Below are 19,858 nucleotides of genomic sequence, written 5' to 3' on the forward strand. Positions count from 1 at the left end.
AGGAATGCTGATTGTAACTGAACCTTTTGGTTATACTGTCCTGGAAGGTGGGATGCCTGTTGGGTCAGAAACCCTGTTCTGGAAGAAGGAAACCATCTTTGAATGATGTTACTTTTATCAGGCAGGGTAAAGGGTGATTTCTGCTCTAGGATCAGGATCACTTTCATCAAAATTTCAAGCCAAAAATGTCAACAGAGGCTTTAGTTATGACACTCATCTTTTTGGACATCAAGCACATGCAGTTTGTATCAAAACTAAACTGTACAGCAGATGATCAATACTGTAGCAATCTCATCTGGTTAATTATGCCCCCATAAGTGCATCCTACCCTTTTCCAAGTCCTGTAAATGACTGTAGATTATTGAACTTTTCCTATCTTTTAAAATTCTTTCTGTGATAATTCCATTGTAAAACAAGACATTACGTTTTAAAATATTAGTCACCTCACTAGAAAGTGAACATGAATACTTCTGTATTTTTGATAGAGAGAGTACAAAGACTGAAAGAGAAGTCCTCAGTGGAAAAGTCAACACCCTGGCAAGGGTGATAATGGCAGGAAAAATTGTATTTATAGAAACTGGTTAGAGGGGGGAGTGAAAGATTTGTTTGCCTTGGAGACTTTGGATTGCAGCTGTTTTGAATCTTATGTATTGTCTTTCTAGGTATTTTTAATAAGCTAGGGACATGCCATAAAAAACAACTTATCAGTCAAGGATATTTTCCAAATTGCTCCTTGATTCTCCCCTCACCCCCAAAAGGCGTGTTTTTTTTCCTCAGAAAAAGGAATATTTACTAGACTTTGGCTCAAAGGACTGTCTAAACTTCCATTGAAGTGAGATTTTTGGCCCTTCGTTTGAAGGATTTCCTGTTTTTCTGGGCTAGTTAGTATTCTGGCAAAAGTTTAATAGAAGGCCAGTGGAGAAGGACAAAAAAAACCCTAAATCCAAAAAACCCCTTTACCTGTTTTTAAGGGATCGCGTTTTTAACATTACATGTATGAACATCTTGGGTCTAACTTCATTTAATTTTTTTCCAATCACTGTTGAGCTATGATATGTGAGCCCAGTTATTTCCTAGTGTTTGGGGAGGCATGTAAATTTGGGCTCTACAGCAGTTTGCTTCTTCATTTTGTCATGTTGTCTAGTGATGTGTTTGTCAGTTTTCCAGTGATGTTTGGTTGGTTGTAATGTAACTATTGACTGGAATAGCTGGACTATATTGGATCAGTGCTTCTGAGGTGTTGTCTGTAGAAAGTAGTATTTGACTGTTGCTGAATGAAATCTGGTTTTATGAATTCCAGGATTTTTTCAAGAATGCAGGATTTAAAAGGGTCTTTCCTGTTCATCAGGCCCAATCCCATGCTATTTGCAGATCACGTGTTAACTGATTCATAAAACGCTCAAGTTCTGCCTTTATATGCTACTTTTGATTTAAGGGCTGTTCCAGACCCTCACTGTCCTCATCCGTCATCTGATTTTCAGCAGAAACGCGTTCATAACTAGCTCTTGGCAAATGCTCTTCTTAACAGGGTGGAACAGCAGGTATTTAAGATAAAGAACCATTTTGATGTCTACCTCAACATGTTATAAGAGACAGTGATTTTCTGTCAGCTTTCACTGCAAGCTCTGCATGATAGCTTTTCTTTCCTGTCACTTTTTGGTTTTTCTTGAAGATGGCTTATGAGAATTTTAGCTCTCTATGTGAGAGCACAATGTACCATGTGCCTTCTACAGTGGCATGAATTAACCCTCATTGCAGGTAGGGGCATCCTGCTTGATACACTTCTATTGCATTTGCTTTATTCATGATGGCATCACAACAGCACATATTGATCCTGTAGTCAATTAATATATGATTTTCTTAAGCCACCGTCTTTTTCAAACAAATTCTTAGTTTATAGCAGATTCCTGCAGTGAATGCCCAATTGAAGGTTCAAGATTTACTTTCCACTTGTGTTCCACCAGTCTGTGGCTAACTAGTTTTGGCATAATATTCCAGTTCTAGACTGTATTACAAAGTTAGGTGATGATACAATACTGTAAATTATCAGCAGGGATGTTTCTGCTGCTTGTGCTGAATTATTAAAGAAGATAATAGATAGATCTAAAGAGGAGTCTCTCAAACACATACCATTTCAACATAACCTGTGGCTTTTCCTTTATCTTTTGCCCATCCTGTGCTGCTACTTTATTTTCTAGTTTAAATAATTTTCCATCTGGTATAGTAGGAAGCTGAGTTGAATTGTTTAGCCTCTATTTTTGGCAGTTCTCTTATATTTTATCACATTTACCTCCAGGTATGTATTTCTTTCAAAGTATGTTGTGAAGTCTTGCATCCTAACTAGTCTGGATCATTTTTTCCCCTGAATAACTCGGTCTCACTGCTGCTTTAAACAAAACTATTAGTAAAAATTTCTAGTCATATATTTTGATTCTATCATATTATATTTAATCCCTTGAATCAATAGATTGTTTTGAGTTTTGCTTCATATTTGATGAAGTATCTATACATTCAGTATTCCCCTTTAAATCCTTCAGTGCTTGTCACTCTCCTTTCTGAAAGCAGAGGCAAAATCATAATTTTGTCCTACTTTAGACATTGTCTTCTCTACCTTTCCTCTCCACAGAACTGAAGAGTCTTGTGGCTTTATATACGCATGGGATTTAATTTAACTTGACTTTTGGTAATTTACTGGGTTTTGGGTTTGTGTTTTATTGTTAAGAGTAACTGCAGACCAAATTTATTGGTCTGTGCTGATATGAACTATTTATCTAGTTTGGCCTGAAGTCCTTCTTTACAAGTTATTTCCTGCTTGAGTGATAGCTTTTGCACCTCTTAGATTTGCTCATCTGGAAGTTAAAGAAATTCAAATGTTACTTGTTGCTCAAAACCCTAATCATCTGAGTCCAGTGGATTTTAAATAAATTTCTTAGTTTATCAAAGCTTGTCCTCCTGAAATTATCTTCCAAAAAGTGATCAAAAATTCAGCTAAAAGAGCAAGGAGGTATTTAATGTTCTTAATTTTCCACCAGGTAATTTCCAGGAGGTAATTTCCAGCAATACATATTTGAATTAACATTAGGTTTCTCTCCTTAGCTGAATGTGACCCTGTGGTCAACTATGGGTAACCAAAGAAACCTTTTTTTCTTTGCTCATTACATTAGAATTTATTGTTTACCCTGGCTAAGCTTCCATGTGTAGAAATGCCTTGTTCCCTAAACTTCTTTGAACTTAACAGCAGAATAACCTTCAAATTTTGCTGTAGATAATTCAAAAGTGTCACATAGTGGCATAAAGCGGCAATGTTGCATCACTGATGTGACTTTATTTTAAGTAATCCCCTTGTGTATTGCTTTTATACTCTGGTTAGAGTTGCAAAGTGCTTTAAGTACTTATTTGTAGTATTACTTCTTTAAAAAGAGTTCTTAAATAGAGAAAACTTAACATTTGTATAGCTAGCTTCTTGATTTGAAATGATTATTGTGTTGAGTACTGACCAGCAGCTAGTTGAATCTTTATCAAAGGTGTTTACCTTTCACTTGGCATGTTAACTTCCTATTTCCTTGTATGATTTTTTTGTTGTGTTATTGTGTAATTGCTTAAAGAATACATGTACTAGATAAAATTGCACAGGTTTGTTAGCAAGTCTTGTGCAGTTGCCTGGAAGTATTTTTATGTGATAGAACTTGTCTGCGATGTTAGAATGGAAGAACCTTTTTAAATTTAAGGTATTACACATGCTCCTGAATCTCATTCCAGGTTTTGTGGCTTTGCAGCTTCCTGCTCTAGTTGCTTCCCCTGTTGTGGCTAATCCCCAATTATATATAACATCCTTTTGAACTGATCAGTGTTCATGAAACCAATATTTTAGCTGAAGTAACTAGGTTTAAATGCAATTCAAGTGGCAATTATGGGTTGCATATATTATCCCTTCTAAGTTTATGCTATACTGCTTAAACAAGTGAATTTGAGCAAAAAAGTTCTAAAAGGAAAAGACCTGACAGGCTCTGCATGTTAGAGATTTGACCCCTTTTCTGAGACTATATTGTCTGATAATGCTTTAATGAAATTAGATGCTCAGCTAACTTTGTCAGCTAATAATAAATAACCCACATACTAGTTAAGTAGCTTTTTGCTATTTCAAGTATAAATAAATTGTAAAGATTTTCAGAAAAACTGTAGTGCAGTCTGCTATTTTTTTCTGGATTTCTGGGTGGGTTAAAGCTTTCTATAAGCATTGTAAAAGCTCTGGATGTAAAATGTAACTGGTCAGAAGGCTTTATCCTCTCTGTGCAATGTCCCTAGGTTGGACACGAGCAAACTCTTCAAGATCAACTTATTCCAGGGAGTATCTGGCTGGAGTTTCATGAGTGCTTCAGAATAGTTGTGGCTGTTGGACTACAGATGATTGAGTTCCACCTCAACCCCACTGGTTGTTGCAGCTGCTCTCTGCTGTTTGCTTACACTAGCATTTGTATGGTTGTATTGTGAGTTGAATCAGAAACAGATATGGATTAAAAACTGCTGCAGTTTTGTTTGTTTGGTTTTTTTTTAAAGTTTATTAGATTTTGTTGTTTGAAACTGCAGTTCCCTTTTTAGCAGTTGTTTTTTAGATTGGATACTTCAAAGACTGTGGTTTACATTTTGGGGAGTGGGTGCATATGGCATAAGGGATTAAACAGCAGTAATTTGATACCACGAGATTAGTTCTGAGTTTAGTGTTCTGAATGCTACTTCCTTCCAGTGTACAATTTATCTTTTCCTGCTTTGTAGGAAAAGGTAGTCATGGGCAGAACTGATGTGTCATGGTTCTTTCTGGGACTGTACTGAAGGCTGAATCGCAAAAGTGGAGGAAAAAACATTTGTCTTCCTCCTCTCGTTCAGCCAAACTCTAATGCAACAGGTCACTGCTGAGAGCTCAGGAACTGTTATTCTTGTAACTTAATCTTAACTGATAATGATGCTGTCAAATAAATTACCTTCTGTAAAGGAGTCACTGGTCCAGTGAATCTTTACTTTTCAACTTAGTTATGGTATACATTTTTCTCTTTATAAAATTAGACATAAAACTAATAGTAAACCTCAGACTCATGAAAATCTGTCATCTACACGTGGCTTTGCTGGCTATAGAAGTATGTTTGCAGCTATTTAAATACTGTATTATCTTTGAGTTGCAGAAAGACAATGGGACCACTGGCATGCTGACAGAAAACGTGCTTCTCCAAGAAATTGAAGGGCAGAATCAAGAACTGTCAGCTTTTTCTCAAGCAGTTACAAAGTAAGAAATTACTGAACACAAATTAGCTTTCATAAGGGGGGTTCAGGGGGAAGCTACATAACTCATTTTTAGTTGGGTTGACAGGGCCAGTCCTACATTTTTTGCTTGGTGGGGCAGATTTCAGTATGTGTCCTTTTCCCTTTTCTTATCCCAGTTTTTCCTGGTTTTGTCTTGTTTTTTCAAGAATGCAATAGAATTTTTAAGGTGTTCAGTACTAAAGTTTTTGAATTATCGTATCTCCTCTTTATTCTTTTGGTCCTGTGACTTTCCTCTCACTTTTTTCCTTGTTTTTGTAATACTTTTTTATCCTCAAAACTATTTTTCTGTATTTCCATATATCTGTATCTCCTTCTTCTATATATTTTTAATACAATTTCTTTTGAAATAATTTGAAATCTCTTTTTCTTAGTTGATGCACCTCACTAAATGCTGTCACTCAATGGCTTTCTAACCCTGAAATGCTCTCATTTTTATTGCTTCCACAACTGGAATTCTGTAACAAATAAAACCTTTAAACTTGTTCCTGCTTTGACCAGGTGGTGAAGTTTCTTAAATGTCATACTAAAGAAGATGGGACTTGATAACCTGGAATGCTCCTTCTATTTTTTTGCTTATTGCCAGAATTTAATGAGAGATTCTTTTGGGTTTTTTTCTTCCTAGAGAAGACAAATTAGGAGTCTTGCCTTTTTTCCTCTCAAGATCAAAATCCAAGAACTAATGGGGGAAATAGAGATCTTTGAATCTGAAGGATAACAACTACTTTTTAAAACGAGAATGTTTATGAAATGAAAAGCAAACTCCATAAAACCAGTGAGAAGTCATATACCTGTGAAACTTACTGATGAACAACATTAAGACGAAGCTCATATAAAATAGGCTTGTTGCAACAGTTTCTAGTTAAATCTAATTGTTGCCCCTTTTTTTTCAAGACCCAGTGCTTAAAATGCTAATGGACTTCTGACTGGACAACTCTTGCTAGAGGGATTCTTTTTTTTTCATTCATGCTATTGTCAGGAATCGAAATGATGAAATAGATGACCATTATAGATGAGTTCTGTAGTTCTGTTCTTAATCTCCTATAATACTACTTTAACATTGGCAGAAGGTTAAGGTTAAATTTTTTTATCTATGTTACATAGCAGAAAATAAAAAGCAGCTATCAAAGTACTGTCTGTTCATTACTAGGTGAGTGTTTTATACTCTTTGTGTCCTAAGAAAAACCTTTCCCTTAATTTAGGCCTCTTTCTCAACTTCCACAACTTGGAATAACTGCCTTCTGCATAGTATCTAGGTTCAGATTAGACTTCCAAAAATTTAAACATGTCAAGAGTTTTGTGGTCTCTTGTACATAAAAGAAATTACCCTTTTTTTAAACTCATTTTTAGCACATGCCATAGGTTAGCTTTTTTAAAAACTGTTTTAGAGCTTTGCTTCTACAGAGGCTGGATCTATCCTGTAAGTGTTGACCTATGAAATATGTAAGCTATATGGAAAACCTGCCTAATTATAAGCTAGGTTTTTTCCACTCTAACTACTACTTGTATAATTGTTGTGGGCAGTGTTCTGTTGAGAGTAGAGAAATTAAATGGTGTTTTGCACATGCAATTTAGGTAAAGAGCAAAAGGTAGTCTTTACTGTTCTGGCTTGTGGTTATTACCATGTTATTTTGCTTTAGTCTTAGACTTATCCATTGCAATGTTTCATAAACCTTCTCTGCTTTCAGATTGAGGACCAAGTTTCCTTATGCTAATCAGCAAACAAATCCAGGCTTTGTGCTGAGTCCAATCATGCTGCAAAGAAATATAAGTGGGGAGAGTGCCAGTATCAAGGTTTCTATAGAAATTGAAGAATTCCAGCAACCAGTAACTTTTACATGTGATGGTATGTTCCTGCTTTTTCAATTGGAGTTTGCTTTAAGTCTTAGAATGGTGGGTTAAGACTGTAAACTCAGTCTAAGCCAATGGCTTTCAGTTTTTGTAATCCCTGGGTCTCAGGTGCATGGATTACATGTGGGGAATGTGGAAAAGGTAACTGAAGAACAAACCTAATTCTGGGTCAGTGCCTCCATCAGAAAATACTTAGAAGCTGACAAAGTGAAACATTTTTTTAAAAAGGAAAGCCAAGCAAACCAGAAGCACTATTCTGTCCATGTCTGGGAATGTTAAAACAGTTGTTCAACAGTTTGACCTGTTTTATGGTAATTGAGGGGACGATGACACCAGGACTGAGATTCTTAACTCTTAATTTGATTTTTTATTTCAACATTCTAACATGTGTTTAAATAAATTGTTACAGGCTATCTAAAAATACAGACAAATTGCTTTTGGGAAATAAGAATAAACACTGAAATTATCTATTACTTTACTTCAATATATGCTTATGAACACACACTAAAATAATACTGTCGCAATGTGCCACAACTATCTGGCTCAGTTTTGTGGATAATCAGGTATATTAGTGGGATGGAACTTTGAGGTTTGCCTTGCTCTTGTACATAAATTCATATTCTCAGTGCAGTCAAGACTGCACAGCATGTTTGTATTAAAGGCTGTAACTCTGGATGCTGTCAACTTCTGGCAGTTCTTGGTGATAAAGTAACTGATAATAAATTACCTCAGGAGCAACTTTTTAGCCTCTATACTGCTGTAGTTTCTTAGCCCTTGTGAGGGTTCCCATTCCCAGACTGTGTCACTTGGTAGTGGATATGTGCTGTGGTGGTTTTTTTATGATTTGGTGCTCTATCTGTAACTATCTGTAACAGTGTAAATGCTGTAGAGTTGGTTGTTCTCAAAAGATATGAAGTTGCTCTATTACTCACTTAAACTAGCTGCTGTATTGGAAAACGAGCTCTCAATACGTAAGTGTTTTCATTCTGTATTTATTTGCTGGGCCTTGTTAAGAAATGAGGTGGACTGTAAGTGTAGCCTAGGAAGGGTTTCTGCTCTTCATCCTTAAGATTACACTTTCCTAATATTACAGGCTCAATGCTTTCCTACAGAAGGCTTTGGTAGCGTAACTAAAATGTTACAGCGTCAGCCCTTTATTTCTAGAAGTTTTGTGAATACTTTGGAATGTGCTTTGCATTCTAGCCCCCATATCTTATTCTTTGCACTTTCTGCTCTCTTCCTTTTTCTGATGCTGAAACTAATCACAGTTAAGCTACTTGTCTTCCATAGCTAGTGAAAGGTAGGTATCCGTAGCTCATACGTAACTAATAACAGGCGTATTTAAAGTTATTCTCTTCCTTTAATTCCTTCTGTTCTTGGTCAAATTGTTGCATACCTTAGCATCCTAATGCTAGAACTACTTTAGTATGGCTTTCAGTCCTGCTCAGAAGGAACTGCAGCCTTTCAGTGTTCTGACAACTCAATGTATAGAAAGGACCCAGGAGGGAAACAGATGAACTTTAGAGCTTATATGGGTATACCTATTCATTTTGCATTCGTTTATTAGACTTTACATGGAAGTACAAGTCTACCTGAGCAATCATTGTGTATCAGCAAGAAATGAATGTCTTTCAATAAGACGGAGGGTGGGGAAAAAGGTGGTAACATTATCCTTGCATTACTCCACTTGGCTTTGCAGGACTGGCAGACCTTCGCCAATGCAGCCTGTGACTATAGCCCATAAACTGTTACTGCATCTTTTTTCTCTATCAACCACCATATTCCCTGCTGAAGGTAGTACAGCAGTTTCACTTTAGATTAATAAGTTAAATAGTCTTAATAGTGAGTTAAATAGTGTTTCTGAATTTATACTTCTTATCATTCCTTGTTCTTGAATTCCGCATACTCATTCTTCATATGCTATCAAATACCTCTATGCTTGTAATTATTAGTCATCTGTTAACGCGATGAAGCACTTGTATTATCTTGTGGAAAATATTGTTGTGGCATTACCTCTCTGTATCCACCATAGTAGTAACATTTCTTTCTTATTAAAAAAAAAAAAAAGATGATTTGGGGAAAATTAGGAAGGTCCCTGGAGAGGGAAAAAGAAATACTCTGAAGGTACTGATGAAGAAATAAATTCTTTTACACGGTGTTCTTTACAGAATTTTGAGGCACTTAGTGACATTGTTTGCCAGTAATTTAAAGGAGAAGATCAGAAACTAGGTAGGGAGGGGTAGAGAGCATTTTGTACTTAAAATGTTTGTGGTGTTAAAACATACCTATATTTTTTGTCAGTGACAGCTGGTGGCTGTGGGGGCATGGATTTTGGGTTTGACTTGGATTATTTCTTTTGCACTGTAGTTTCTGGATGGAAGAGAGAGACTGTTTTCAAAAAAGCATTTGGAGCCTGATGTGAAAATACTGGTAGTTAAGAGTTGCTTTTTGCAAAGGCTTAGTGATGCTTACTGAGATCTGATCTGTACAATGTGGAAACTGCCCTAGACAAATGGAAAGGAAAAAGAAAAAAGTGTAGGATTTGCCTCTGCTACAACTGATACTCACTTCCTCAAAAGCAGAAAAAATAGAGAAGTTTCATCTCCAACTCTTCAGATAATAATTTTTAAACTTTAAGCAGCTCTGCGATCACTTACCTATTTGAAGTCCTTGCTAAATAAGGCAGACTTATAATTGAAAAAAAAGGCTATCCTCATAGAAACTCCTGGAAAACAGACTGCAGACTGCTTCGTACTTTTGATCAAGTGACTACACTGTATCCTAATTTAAAAAGGATTTATTGATTTCTTAAACTACAGGCAGGTTCTATAAGATGCAGGGGGGGGAAAAAAGTGAAGATCTCAAACTACGAAATTTAGGAGATTATAGAAGCATAAGTGTCTTCCCTACAAGTATAAAAGTAAATTTCATTAAGAAACTACAATTTGTGAGTGAACAATGGTTAATATCACTTGCTATAGATTTATATTTAACTTTTAGATGTAATTTCTTTAAACAGTGAGTTCCCCTGTTGAGCTTATAATAATGCAGGCACTTTGCTGGGTGCACGATGACTTGAATGAAGTGGACATTAGCAGCTATATCCTGAAAGTCTGTGGCCAAGAAGAAGTTTTACAGAAGTAAGCAAATTCTTTTTCATTAATATTTAACTTCATGCTTTGTCATGGCACAGTTACTGGAAATTATATCTTTAATGATTAAATATGTAAAAGCAGAAATAAATCTTAAAAACGTAGGAGAGTCTCACTTTGTACAAAGATCAGAAGTCTTTAGAAGTCTTTAGAGTTGCTCTGGGATACAGCAAAGTGGCTTCTCAACAGCTTCCTAGAAATCTGTTCTAATCTGCCATCTGTTGGGTTGAACACAAACAGGGGTTGTTTTTTTTTTCAGATGCAGATTTCTAGAGCATTTCTGTAGATGGATGTTGCCGTTTTCAGCTGCTCTTCAAATCCCAGCAACCAGGAATAAAAATCTACTGATGATTTCTAATAATCAGAAATAATCTGTGGGGTTTTTTCCTTCAAAACTAATCATTTACAAATCCCCATTAGTTTTCTGGGTTAGAATATTTGGTTTCATTGTTAGCCACAGTAGCTAAGAGCTTTAGCAAAAGCATAGGTATCTGTAATAATATACTAAAACTTCTGCAGAATTAAAAATCAGATCAAGAAGTATGATGTGGAGGTTGATTCACCATTTCCTTATTTTGAGCCAACAGGTTGCCTTAAATATTCCATGTGAGTTTTTTTTTAAAAACACTGCATATTTTTGATGTAACTGTAGCTTTCTTCTGTTTTAACAGTAAGCACTGTGTAGGAAGTCATGAATATATTCAGAACTGTCGGAAGTGGGATATAGAAATCAAACTGCAGCTCTTGACCCATAGCGTAATATGCAGAGATCTGGCACGAACAGTAAGTACCTCCTAAACTGCAGCAGCAAAATAAATCTTCAAGAGGTTGGGAGTTTGCATCAGAGTTGATGGCTCTGAGGTGTAACCTTTTTGTGTGATTAATAAATTAGTATGTCTGCTTGGTGTTGGGAATTGTATTCTCTTATATGAAGAGGAAATGAAATACATACTGAGTTTTTGCAAGGCAAACAATATAAATACAGATAATGTCTCTTACTAGACCAAGTACTATAGCTAGAAAATGTATGCAAGCATTTGGACTAACCTTGAGGCCTGAAAGAGAAGCAGCAAATTTCAGAGTTAAATAAAAGTCGAGAACAGTTTTTGAGTTTAATTAGGTATGTATCAGATCATCAAAGAGGAAGGGAGGAATATTTGATATCTGCAGTTAGGCACTCGATTGCTGTTTCTTCCCTTTTCTCCCATGAAAGGTGTACACATTTCATATGCTTTTAATTAGTTATTTCTTTTCCCCTTTGAAGAGATCACCTTACGTCTTTCCCCTTTTACTCCACAGGTATTAGTAATGAAACTTCTAAACAGTATTACAAATTACAGAAAAGTGAGAACTGGACTTAATATCTAATGCTTTATTGCAGGAAGATGATGACAGAACACCCATACATCTAACCAAACACCTCTACAAAGTAGAAAAGCCTTTCAGAGAACCTATTATAAGGTAATGTTAATGTGGTTATTTTAGTAATCAAGCCCACTGCTGAATTTCTGACCAAGGTTATGTTATGCTCTTGCACTTGTGTTCAAAAATTACTATTTCTTGCAGGTCTTCTATTGAAGAGCTTCTTGATGTGTATCACAAGCAAGTTAACATAGCTTTTAAAAATGAGGTAAGGGCATCATAAATTACTGCTCAACCAAAAGGAGCGTGAGAAAGTTTACTAATGAGATAGTTGGAAAAAAGACTTGCGGGTATTCTTGGGGAAACTGAGATCTGAAAAAGCTGTCAAATGTAAACTTGGAATCATGGATTTTTAGATTGCTTTTCCTCTTTTCTTCCTAGCTTTTCTTGCAAACTAATTATTACCTAATTGTCACAACTAGAAATGTATCTTCCAAGTCCTGGGGTGCAAAATAACCTTTTCCTCAAAAATGCTGGAAGAGAGATTAATTTAGGGGAATAGGGAAGAGGTCTGAATCCTGACTATGTCCGATGTTGTCAGCCATGAATGATATATTGGTAACAGATAAAAATCCACACAAAAGTGAGTAACAGTTGTGTACAATGGGAGTTATAACTGAAGCACGTTTGGAACATACAAGTAAGTTTTACACAAAGTATAATAACACCTTATTCTGCACTATTGGATTAATTTAAAATACACTGTCAAAACCATTGTCTATTTCAATGTATAATAGGTAGCTTAAAACGGCTTGCATGTGGAGTAGTTTGGAGTAGTTTCCCAAATGCAAAAGCTAGCTGAAGATAACCTGTTTTACTCATTTCTAAAAGGAGAAGCTTATTTTAACTCCTGATAGTAATGTAACTTGGAGACTTAAATACTTAAACATTAGATAACTATGTTTCTTAAGCAGTTTCTGTAAGAACAGTCTTGAAATAAATGACTTAATTACAATACTTTTCATTTCCACTATGTTTGTTTGCCTGTCCAGGAATGCAGGTCTGAACAAGCTCATGTCCACTATTTGCATATTCCTTAATGTTATTTAATTCCCTTGATGGTGATCCACCACGTTCACAAGGGTAGTTTTGAACACAATCTGTTTGTAGAAGAGTGAGATGTTATTGCTCCTTGATATGGTTTTTGTTGCTTTGCTCTTGCAGCTACTTCAGCTTGCTTGTTTAACTTCAGCTTGCTTGTGGTTTCACAGGCTGAGGTGAGGAATGCAAAACATCTCAATTCAGACTTATGTTCTACTCTTTCTACAGTCTTTTTGAGGATGGGAGATCTTTGTAGGTGATGATGATTAGGTACAAATATCAGCAGTGGTTGCATTTAAATTTTTTACTTCCTGAAGTGAATTTCTGTACATATTCAGTCGCTGAAGTCTGCTAATCAAAGTGAAACAGGGTAAAGTAATCCATAAATAACTTACTTATAGCGTTTGATTTCACATCGTTGGACTCTTGAAAAGTTAGCTATTGTTTCTTTATTGAGATTAATTTGAGAGCCTGTGAGGAAAATAGCAGTGGAAATTTTGCTTTTCATGTGCCAAAACAGCTGTTATCTTCAAAGTGTTAGCTTTGAAAGTATGGCTTAAATATTTACAATGTCTTCTGACTTCTGTGGTTATTTTCTTACCAGGACAAAGTTAATTGTTTCCAGGTAACTCCCAATCCCAAAACTTTTTTTGATTCAACTGTCGTCTTTGCTACCCATTTGTAGGAAGGTCATGAGAATATGTCTGGGCGTTGGGAATCAGTTTACATCTTACAAAGAGGATATTGCACTAATCCCTCTTATTTAGTTGTAAGTGCTCATAAGTGATTGTGAAAGAAACCTATACATTAAGCCTTTAAAAAGTAAACAGTTATTTTGAAGCAAATATTTTCATTTTCTACATGTATTCTTAAAAATTGGTGATACTAAAAGACAAAATATTTGCTGATATTAAAAGACAAAAACCAAGAAACCTAGGATTATTTAGATTTAAATTAAGTGGGTTTTCTTTTATTTGAAGAAAAGAAGGAAGGGAATATTAGGAGGATCTCAACTTTGTCTTAAGCAGCCTACCAGCATTTTCATTCTCTAATAAGAAACTGATGTATTCCTTTCAAAAAAGATTCCTGTTAAGTGTGCAATCCCTCTTCCTTTCCTTCTCCAAGATGACAGTTTGCTTCATTTGGAAGAACCATTTAAATTAAATAATATGTAAGGAAAAAGTTGCAACTTTTTTCAAAAGTACATTAAAGTGAAGTAAAAAAGATAAGGTTAAATTATGGAAGCTATACTGTAGTATAAGTGAAATTTGAAGGTATATGTTTGTTTTAAGAGGGCTGAAATTGAAACACTGCTTCTTTAGCATTCCTCCTTCACACTAATTGAATATTCTTTTTGAACTACACTTTTTTTTATGCCATGAGGGAATTTGAGCTTCATATCTCATGAGAAAATATTTTCTGCCTACAACTTAGTAGAAAAATCGTTGGGAACCTCCTAATGTTTCCTGGGACACCATTCCAGAATCCGTACTACTCCTATGTTGTTGGAGTTGATAACTGAGCTATAAGGAAGTTCTCAATACTGAGGTTTTTGTTTAATCAAATCGTTATACCGCAGTTTAATGTAATTGAGATATGCATCTCATAATGAAATTTTCTTGGCAATTCATTCTTAAAAAAAAAAAAAAAAATTACATTAAAGCAATACTGGGTTTCACAATTGTGATCAGATCAATCTGTTCTTTCATACATTCCTTATTAGAACCAGCATAAAGCAGTAGACCAAGTAATTAAGACTGTCAGAAAAATCTGTTCTACGTTGGATTGTGTAGAGACTCCCGCAATAACGGAATCGGTAAAGAAGCTGAGGAGGGCTGTTAATCTTCCAAGGATTAAAAGTGTTGAGGTAAACTTTCACATAAATTGCATTCTGAGGTATGCTTTTGAGCACTGATAAATACTATTTCGTAACCTTTGGTAGTTGCAAATACCAGCAACAGTTCAGTCAGAGTTACGGTGGGTTCTTTTTATTTTGCCTGATATCTTCCCCTTATTTTAACATCTCCCTGCCGTTAACGCATTAATCACTTGCTCTTGGAATCCCTTCCTGCTCTAAATAGTGACTTTTTAAAACTAGCTTCAGAATACTGTTTTCTGGTTCTGTAACTAGAGACTTGTGTCATGGTAGATGCTACTAAATCTGACTGAGGGAAACTGACAGCTAGCTCATGCCCTCTAAAATCAATCAGTTATGCTTAAAGAAGGAATTCACATCATATATTTTCTGTGCAGTATCTATGTGAATAGCAGTAGCATCTTAAAACTCTAACAGTTCATGCTCCTGCATTCCTGAGCATATGGACAAAAATAAAAATCTCTCAAATAGCACAGATTTTGATCATAAAACTGCCTTACAATGAACAGTTCACTTGAGCAGAATTGGTCTCAAGTCATGGTGTTAAAAACGGTCATTAAGTGGAGAAGTGTGCAAGTAAAAAAGCTAAACAGTCTTGTAATGGTGTTTCTGTTGTCCTGCTGCCTTACTAGAGTGGCAATTCATTCAATGATATATTTGTAATACTGAGTAGAAGTCTTGCAAAATGCATGGACCAAATATAGTTGTCACAAGAACTAAAATTCTTGCAGCGAAATGCAGAAGACATATTAAGAAAACTTAGTGAAATACTCAAATCAAATATTTTTTCAATGTTTGCTTTTTGATAGGAGAAAGCTGTAGAAATTAGATTACAGCGTAAAAATAACTTCCAAAAATAATGCTATCCTAATAGAATTTGAAAAAGGTACTTTTTTATCAGTAAAACCCTGCAATTCTCTTGTGATGAACATTACTCTTTAAGCCAATGTGTATGAAGGCATATAGGATTGCTTTAAGAAACTGAATTGTTATGAAGATTGGAACCAGTTGCATCTAAACCTTGTGTAAGATATTGGTGGTGGTTTTTTTTTTAAAGTAGTTGTTTTGTGGTTGAAAGAAGTGGCCAAAAAGTGAAAGAAAACAGTAGATTGTCAAGTAGAAAATTACATGTATAGCGCTGTTTCAACAGTTTGGCATTCTGTCATCCAAAAATACTTGGACTACTTGACAAGTATGGTGGAAACATACAGCAGTTTTTCTGAAAGGGGAAAATGATGTGATTTTTATCTCTCTCCCTCCCCCTCTCCCCCCCCCAAGTTTCTGTGTGTTTTTCATAAGAATATGAAATTTTTTGGTAGTTAAAACTTAATGTTGACAAGATGCTCAATTAATACACTAAAAGTGTAAGGAGAGCTTTCATTCTTCTGCAGCAGTTGTGGCAAACTACTTAGACTTTCTCTGAAGTGTTAGGAATTCAGTGGGTTTTGTTTTTAAATCACAAACTTAGTTTTCACTAAAAGTTTTAGTTTTATTAGAAGTTGAATTTGGCACGAAATCCTTCCTTATTACAAGGGAGTAAGTTCCCATGATTTTTTGTCACCTTTTGGCTTCAACAGTGTCCTTGTTGAGACTAGACATTGCTGTAACACTGTATCATGTTTAGACTTCCAGTTTACCAGACCAAGAAGTAAACACAGCAGATAGTACGAAGTGACAGTACTTGCTGTTCAGTTTTCTCAGTTGTTTAATGGTTTCTTTATTCAGTAAACTTATCGTAACTCTGCCTACAAAAGATACCTTAACAAATGCCACAAACAAAACAGCTGTTCAGACTTAAATTACTGGATAATAGAGCTAACAGCTTCTGCTTTCATCCATAACAGCCTTGACCCAGTTTTATCTCTACTCAGAGAAGTTAGAGTATCCTGAGCAATATTCCAATGTACTGTGTCTTTTAAGAGTTCATAAAGAGTGTCAAAATAGTTGTGACTTGACAAAACATGAGCTTTTGAACCTGGTGAATAGTTGCTACATGATATGGAAATTGTGATGCTGTCAGTTAACCTTTGAGGAACTTTGCGTAAAAAGATGCGTTACATAAACCCAGATATGGGCCTAATTCCGAGGTTTCATAATTTCTGTACGAGATACTTAAGAGCAATGGAAAATTAATATGGGTTTCTTGGTACTGAAATTTGCTCTAACTTTACTGTGTAGGTATCCTTAAAATGTGGTGATGATGCTAGCAAGAGCTCATCTGGTGAGTGAAGTTCTTCAATTTTATTTAAAAACTGCTTTCAGGTGGCTGTTTTAGGAAGATATGCATTAAAGATAAATTATAATTTAGGTTCACTGCAGCCTGAAAACCTTCTGAAAGTGAGTATAGACCAGTTAACAAGAGCAGTTGAGGCCCTTCTGCGACTCCACATGAATTCATGTAGCAGTTCTGCAGCAATTTCTTCAAAAGATAGTAAGAGTACTAAGGAAGCATGGCTTGCCACAGAACATCTCCAGTTCACAGTATTTGCTGCGCATGGAATTTCTCCTGATTGGGTATCAAAGTGAGTAATTTATTAATTGTAAAATTAATCCTTTTATAGATTTTTTTTCTTGTTTAATTTACTTTCTTTTCCTTGTCCAGTTATGAAAAATACTACTTGATTTGTTCTCTGACCCATAATGGAAAAGATCTGTTTAAACCTGTTCAGTCCAAGAAGGTTGGCGCATACAAGAACTTCTTCTACTTGATTAAATGGGATGAACTGTAAGTGACTTTAGCATGTTAAAACTCACTAAAATATTTTGGTTTAGCTAGTACCTACCTAGCTAGCTGGTGAATACAGTCATTCAAGCAACTCTTGCTTCTGATTCCATTTGAAGTGTTTAAGGAAGAATGTGTGAGACTTACTGACCAAAATCAGAAATATTTTTTGCAAATGCTATTTCACTACTCATTTTAAAAGTGGGAATGGAAATGCTGGACGAGTGCCCTGTGCTAATGTGTTTGTAGTATACAATTATAATGGTTTGGGAAGGTCATAGCATTCCTTGTAATGGGAACAGCTTGTGCTGCTTCAAGAAGGATGAATAAAGCCTGCTTATAAGCGGTGCTCAAATTATGTAAATGAGGAGGAAAAGTAACTCACTTTTACTAACACTAATGCTGAATCGGTTTTTATTCCAAATACATTGTAACAACTTTATATCTAATTCAGGATTATTTCTATAAAGAGAGCAGGTGCATAACTAAAGAGTATCTGTCTATAGCATATGAGAATGTCTGGTTTGGGCTACTAAACTTCAGTTTCTCTTTATGGGGCAGGGGAGGAGGGTAGAAAGGAAGAAGGAAGGCCATGCAGAGAAGAAATAGGGAGACCATGGCGGGTGATATCTGATAGCTGAGACGGGAAAATATTTTTCATTTCTATGCACAGCTTAGTCTTTTCCACTTAATAGTTATCAGGCAGCCTGTCATAACTGGAGCTTCAGGTGAGCTCCATGTTGCCCTATATCTATTTTTCTGACAGTTTTTAAAGGTCAGAGATAGACCCTGAGGAATACCCTGAAAGTCTACAGTGACAAACTATTTCAGACCAGGAGTGAGAGTTTCAGATTCTAGAATACCTGCCTTTAGAGAGTACTCCAACTGCCTTTTTTTCCAATGATGCAAGGGATTAATTGTCAAATCTTTTGCTAGCAAGTACTGGTGTATTACAGTGAAAGATGTGTTCGATTGCTTATAAGCTGCTTAATATAGTTGTAGTGTTTTATAGTGTAACTGGCTTGGCAATATGCTGTGATAACTTTTAGAATGATATTTTGGCATGTTACAGAAAATCAAACTTAAAGAATATGTTAAGCAATAAAAACAGTGTAAACAAAAAAATGAGTTTAAATTGCTCAGTGAGGTGTATACTCCTCAGCTGCTTTCTTTATGGGTGCTGGTTTTGTACCATTTTAATTTAGCTTTCAGTTTTCTTAACAGATTCTTTCATTTTGATGGGAAACTATTCTCAGCTGACTCTAAATCTGAGTGATTAGGAGGCAGCTAACATGGAATTGTGTGTGTCCTTGTAGCGAGTAGAGTGGGAAGACTGGTTATGCTGGACAGTGTGGTTCTGTGTAAGGAATGTGATTTAATAGACAAAGATTAAAAAGGGTTGTTCCAAATCTGGCTACAGTGCAGAAGTGTAGTTTAGCAGATTTTGCAAATTATTGGTTTGCAGGAGATAAAGTGGAGTGAAATATAATTGCATGGAAATGTAACACTTGTTGTTCAATGTTAATTAACTTTTTGAAAGCAAGAGGCATCAACGGGTTATATGGATAAGCCTGTAACTTACTAACAACTGTCTGTCCTCTGACTTATTTTTACAGAATAATTTTCCCTATCCAGATTTCGCAGCTGCCTTTGGAATCAGTCTTATGTCTGACTTTGTTTGGAATCCTGAATCAAAGTAGTGGGAGTTCTCCTGACTCAAATAAGCAGAGAAAGGGCCCAGAAATTTTGGGTCAGGTTTCTCTACCTCTTTTTGATTTTAGGCAGTAAGTATCCAAAATATGGGTAAGATGATTAATATGAATTACTCTATATAAAGCTTACTCCACTCCCGTAACTATAGAAGCTGCTTCTCTGCCACTGAATGTAGTAGGCCATGATAAAGGTAAGAATCATAAACTATATTGTTACGGAAATAATACCTTCAATTAAATAGAGTACAAAACATGGTCCTGTGTTGTAGTATTTCTATCTAACTGGCTGAAAAAACTTACCTGCTGGAGGAAATTGAATATTGTTTGGATGAAAGCAGTTTTATTTGCAGGAAATATTCATAATAATGTGGGCCAAAAGAGGTCATGGTAGTACCAACTGTTTGTAAGTATGCAGCAGTTGAGTATGTAAGCATAACTCAAGTTGTCCTTTGAGGAATGCACTGACATTCAGGTGTTGCCCTATAAGTCATATGCAGTGAAGTATCTGCAGGTGTCACTGTCTACTGAATAGATAGCCTCCCTTCTACTGAAGGACTATGGTCTTGGTAGGTGGCATTTCAAGGGTTCTAATATCTGATTAGAAGATCTAAAAGTACATTATATTGGCTAGAGGCAGTTCAGTCAGTATTTACATACACTTTAGCAGATGAAGTGTAAACAGCCAGTTCTCAGCCAATTCATGAGCCATGGTGATAGAGAATGCAACTTGTAAAAAGAAAGTGTTTGCAGCAAGCCTTGGATTCAGCAG

The 19,858-nt window shown here is 35.7% G+C and overlaps 1 protein-coding gene across 1 annotated transcript in view; it reads left to right on the forward strand.

Annotated features, from left to right (window-relative positions):
• PIK3C2A (phosphatidylinositol-4-phosphate 3-kinase, catalytic subunit type 2 alpha) overlaps positions 1 to 19,858 on the forward strand; it is a 40,650-nt gene that overhangs the window by 1,799 nt on the left and 18,993 nt on the right. The window contains exons 2-12 of the mRNA XM_009583826.1: positions 5,178 to 5,278; positions 7,002 to 7,159; positions 10,184 to 10,304; positions 10,988 to 11,099; positions 11,698 to 11,777; positions 11,883 to 11,946; positions 14,503 to 14,646; positions 16,834 to 16,876; positions 16,964 to 17,177; positions 17,258 to 17,380; positions 18,994 to 19,161. Of these exons, the coding sequence (XP_009582121.1) occupies positions 5,178 to 5,278; positions 7,002 to 7,159; positions 10,184 to 10,304; positions 10,988 to 11,099; positions 11,698 to 11,777; positions 11,883 to 11,946; positions 14,503 to 14,646; positions 16,834 to 16,876; positions 16,964 to 17,177; positions 17,258 to 17,380; positions 18,994 to 19,161 (1,328 nt within the window). The remainder of the gene's footprint in view (positions 1 to 5,177; positions 5,279 to 7,001; positions 7,160 to 10,183; positions 10,305 to 10,987; positions 11,100 to 11,697; positions 11,778 to 11,882; positions 11,947 to 14,502; positions 14,647 to 16,833; positions 16,877 to 16,963; positions 17,178 to 17,257; positions 17,381 to 18,993; positions 19,162 to 19,858) is intronic.

Source organism: Fulmarus glacialis, unplaced genomic scaffold, assembly GCF_000690835.1.
Source record: "Fulmarus glacialis isolate BGI_N327 unplaced genomic scaffold, ASM69083v1 scaffold22880, whole genome shotgun sequence".
In the NCBI taxonomy this organism is placed as follows: Eukaryota; Metazoa; Chordata; class Aves; order Procellariiformes; family Procellariidae; genus Fulmarus; species Fulmarus glacialis.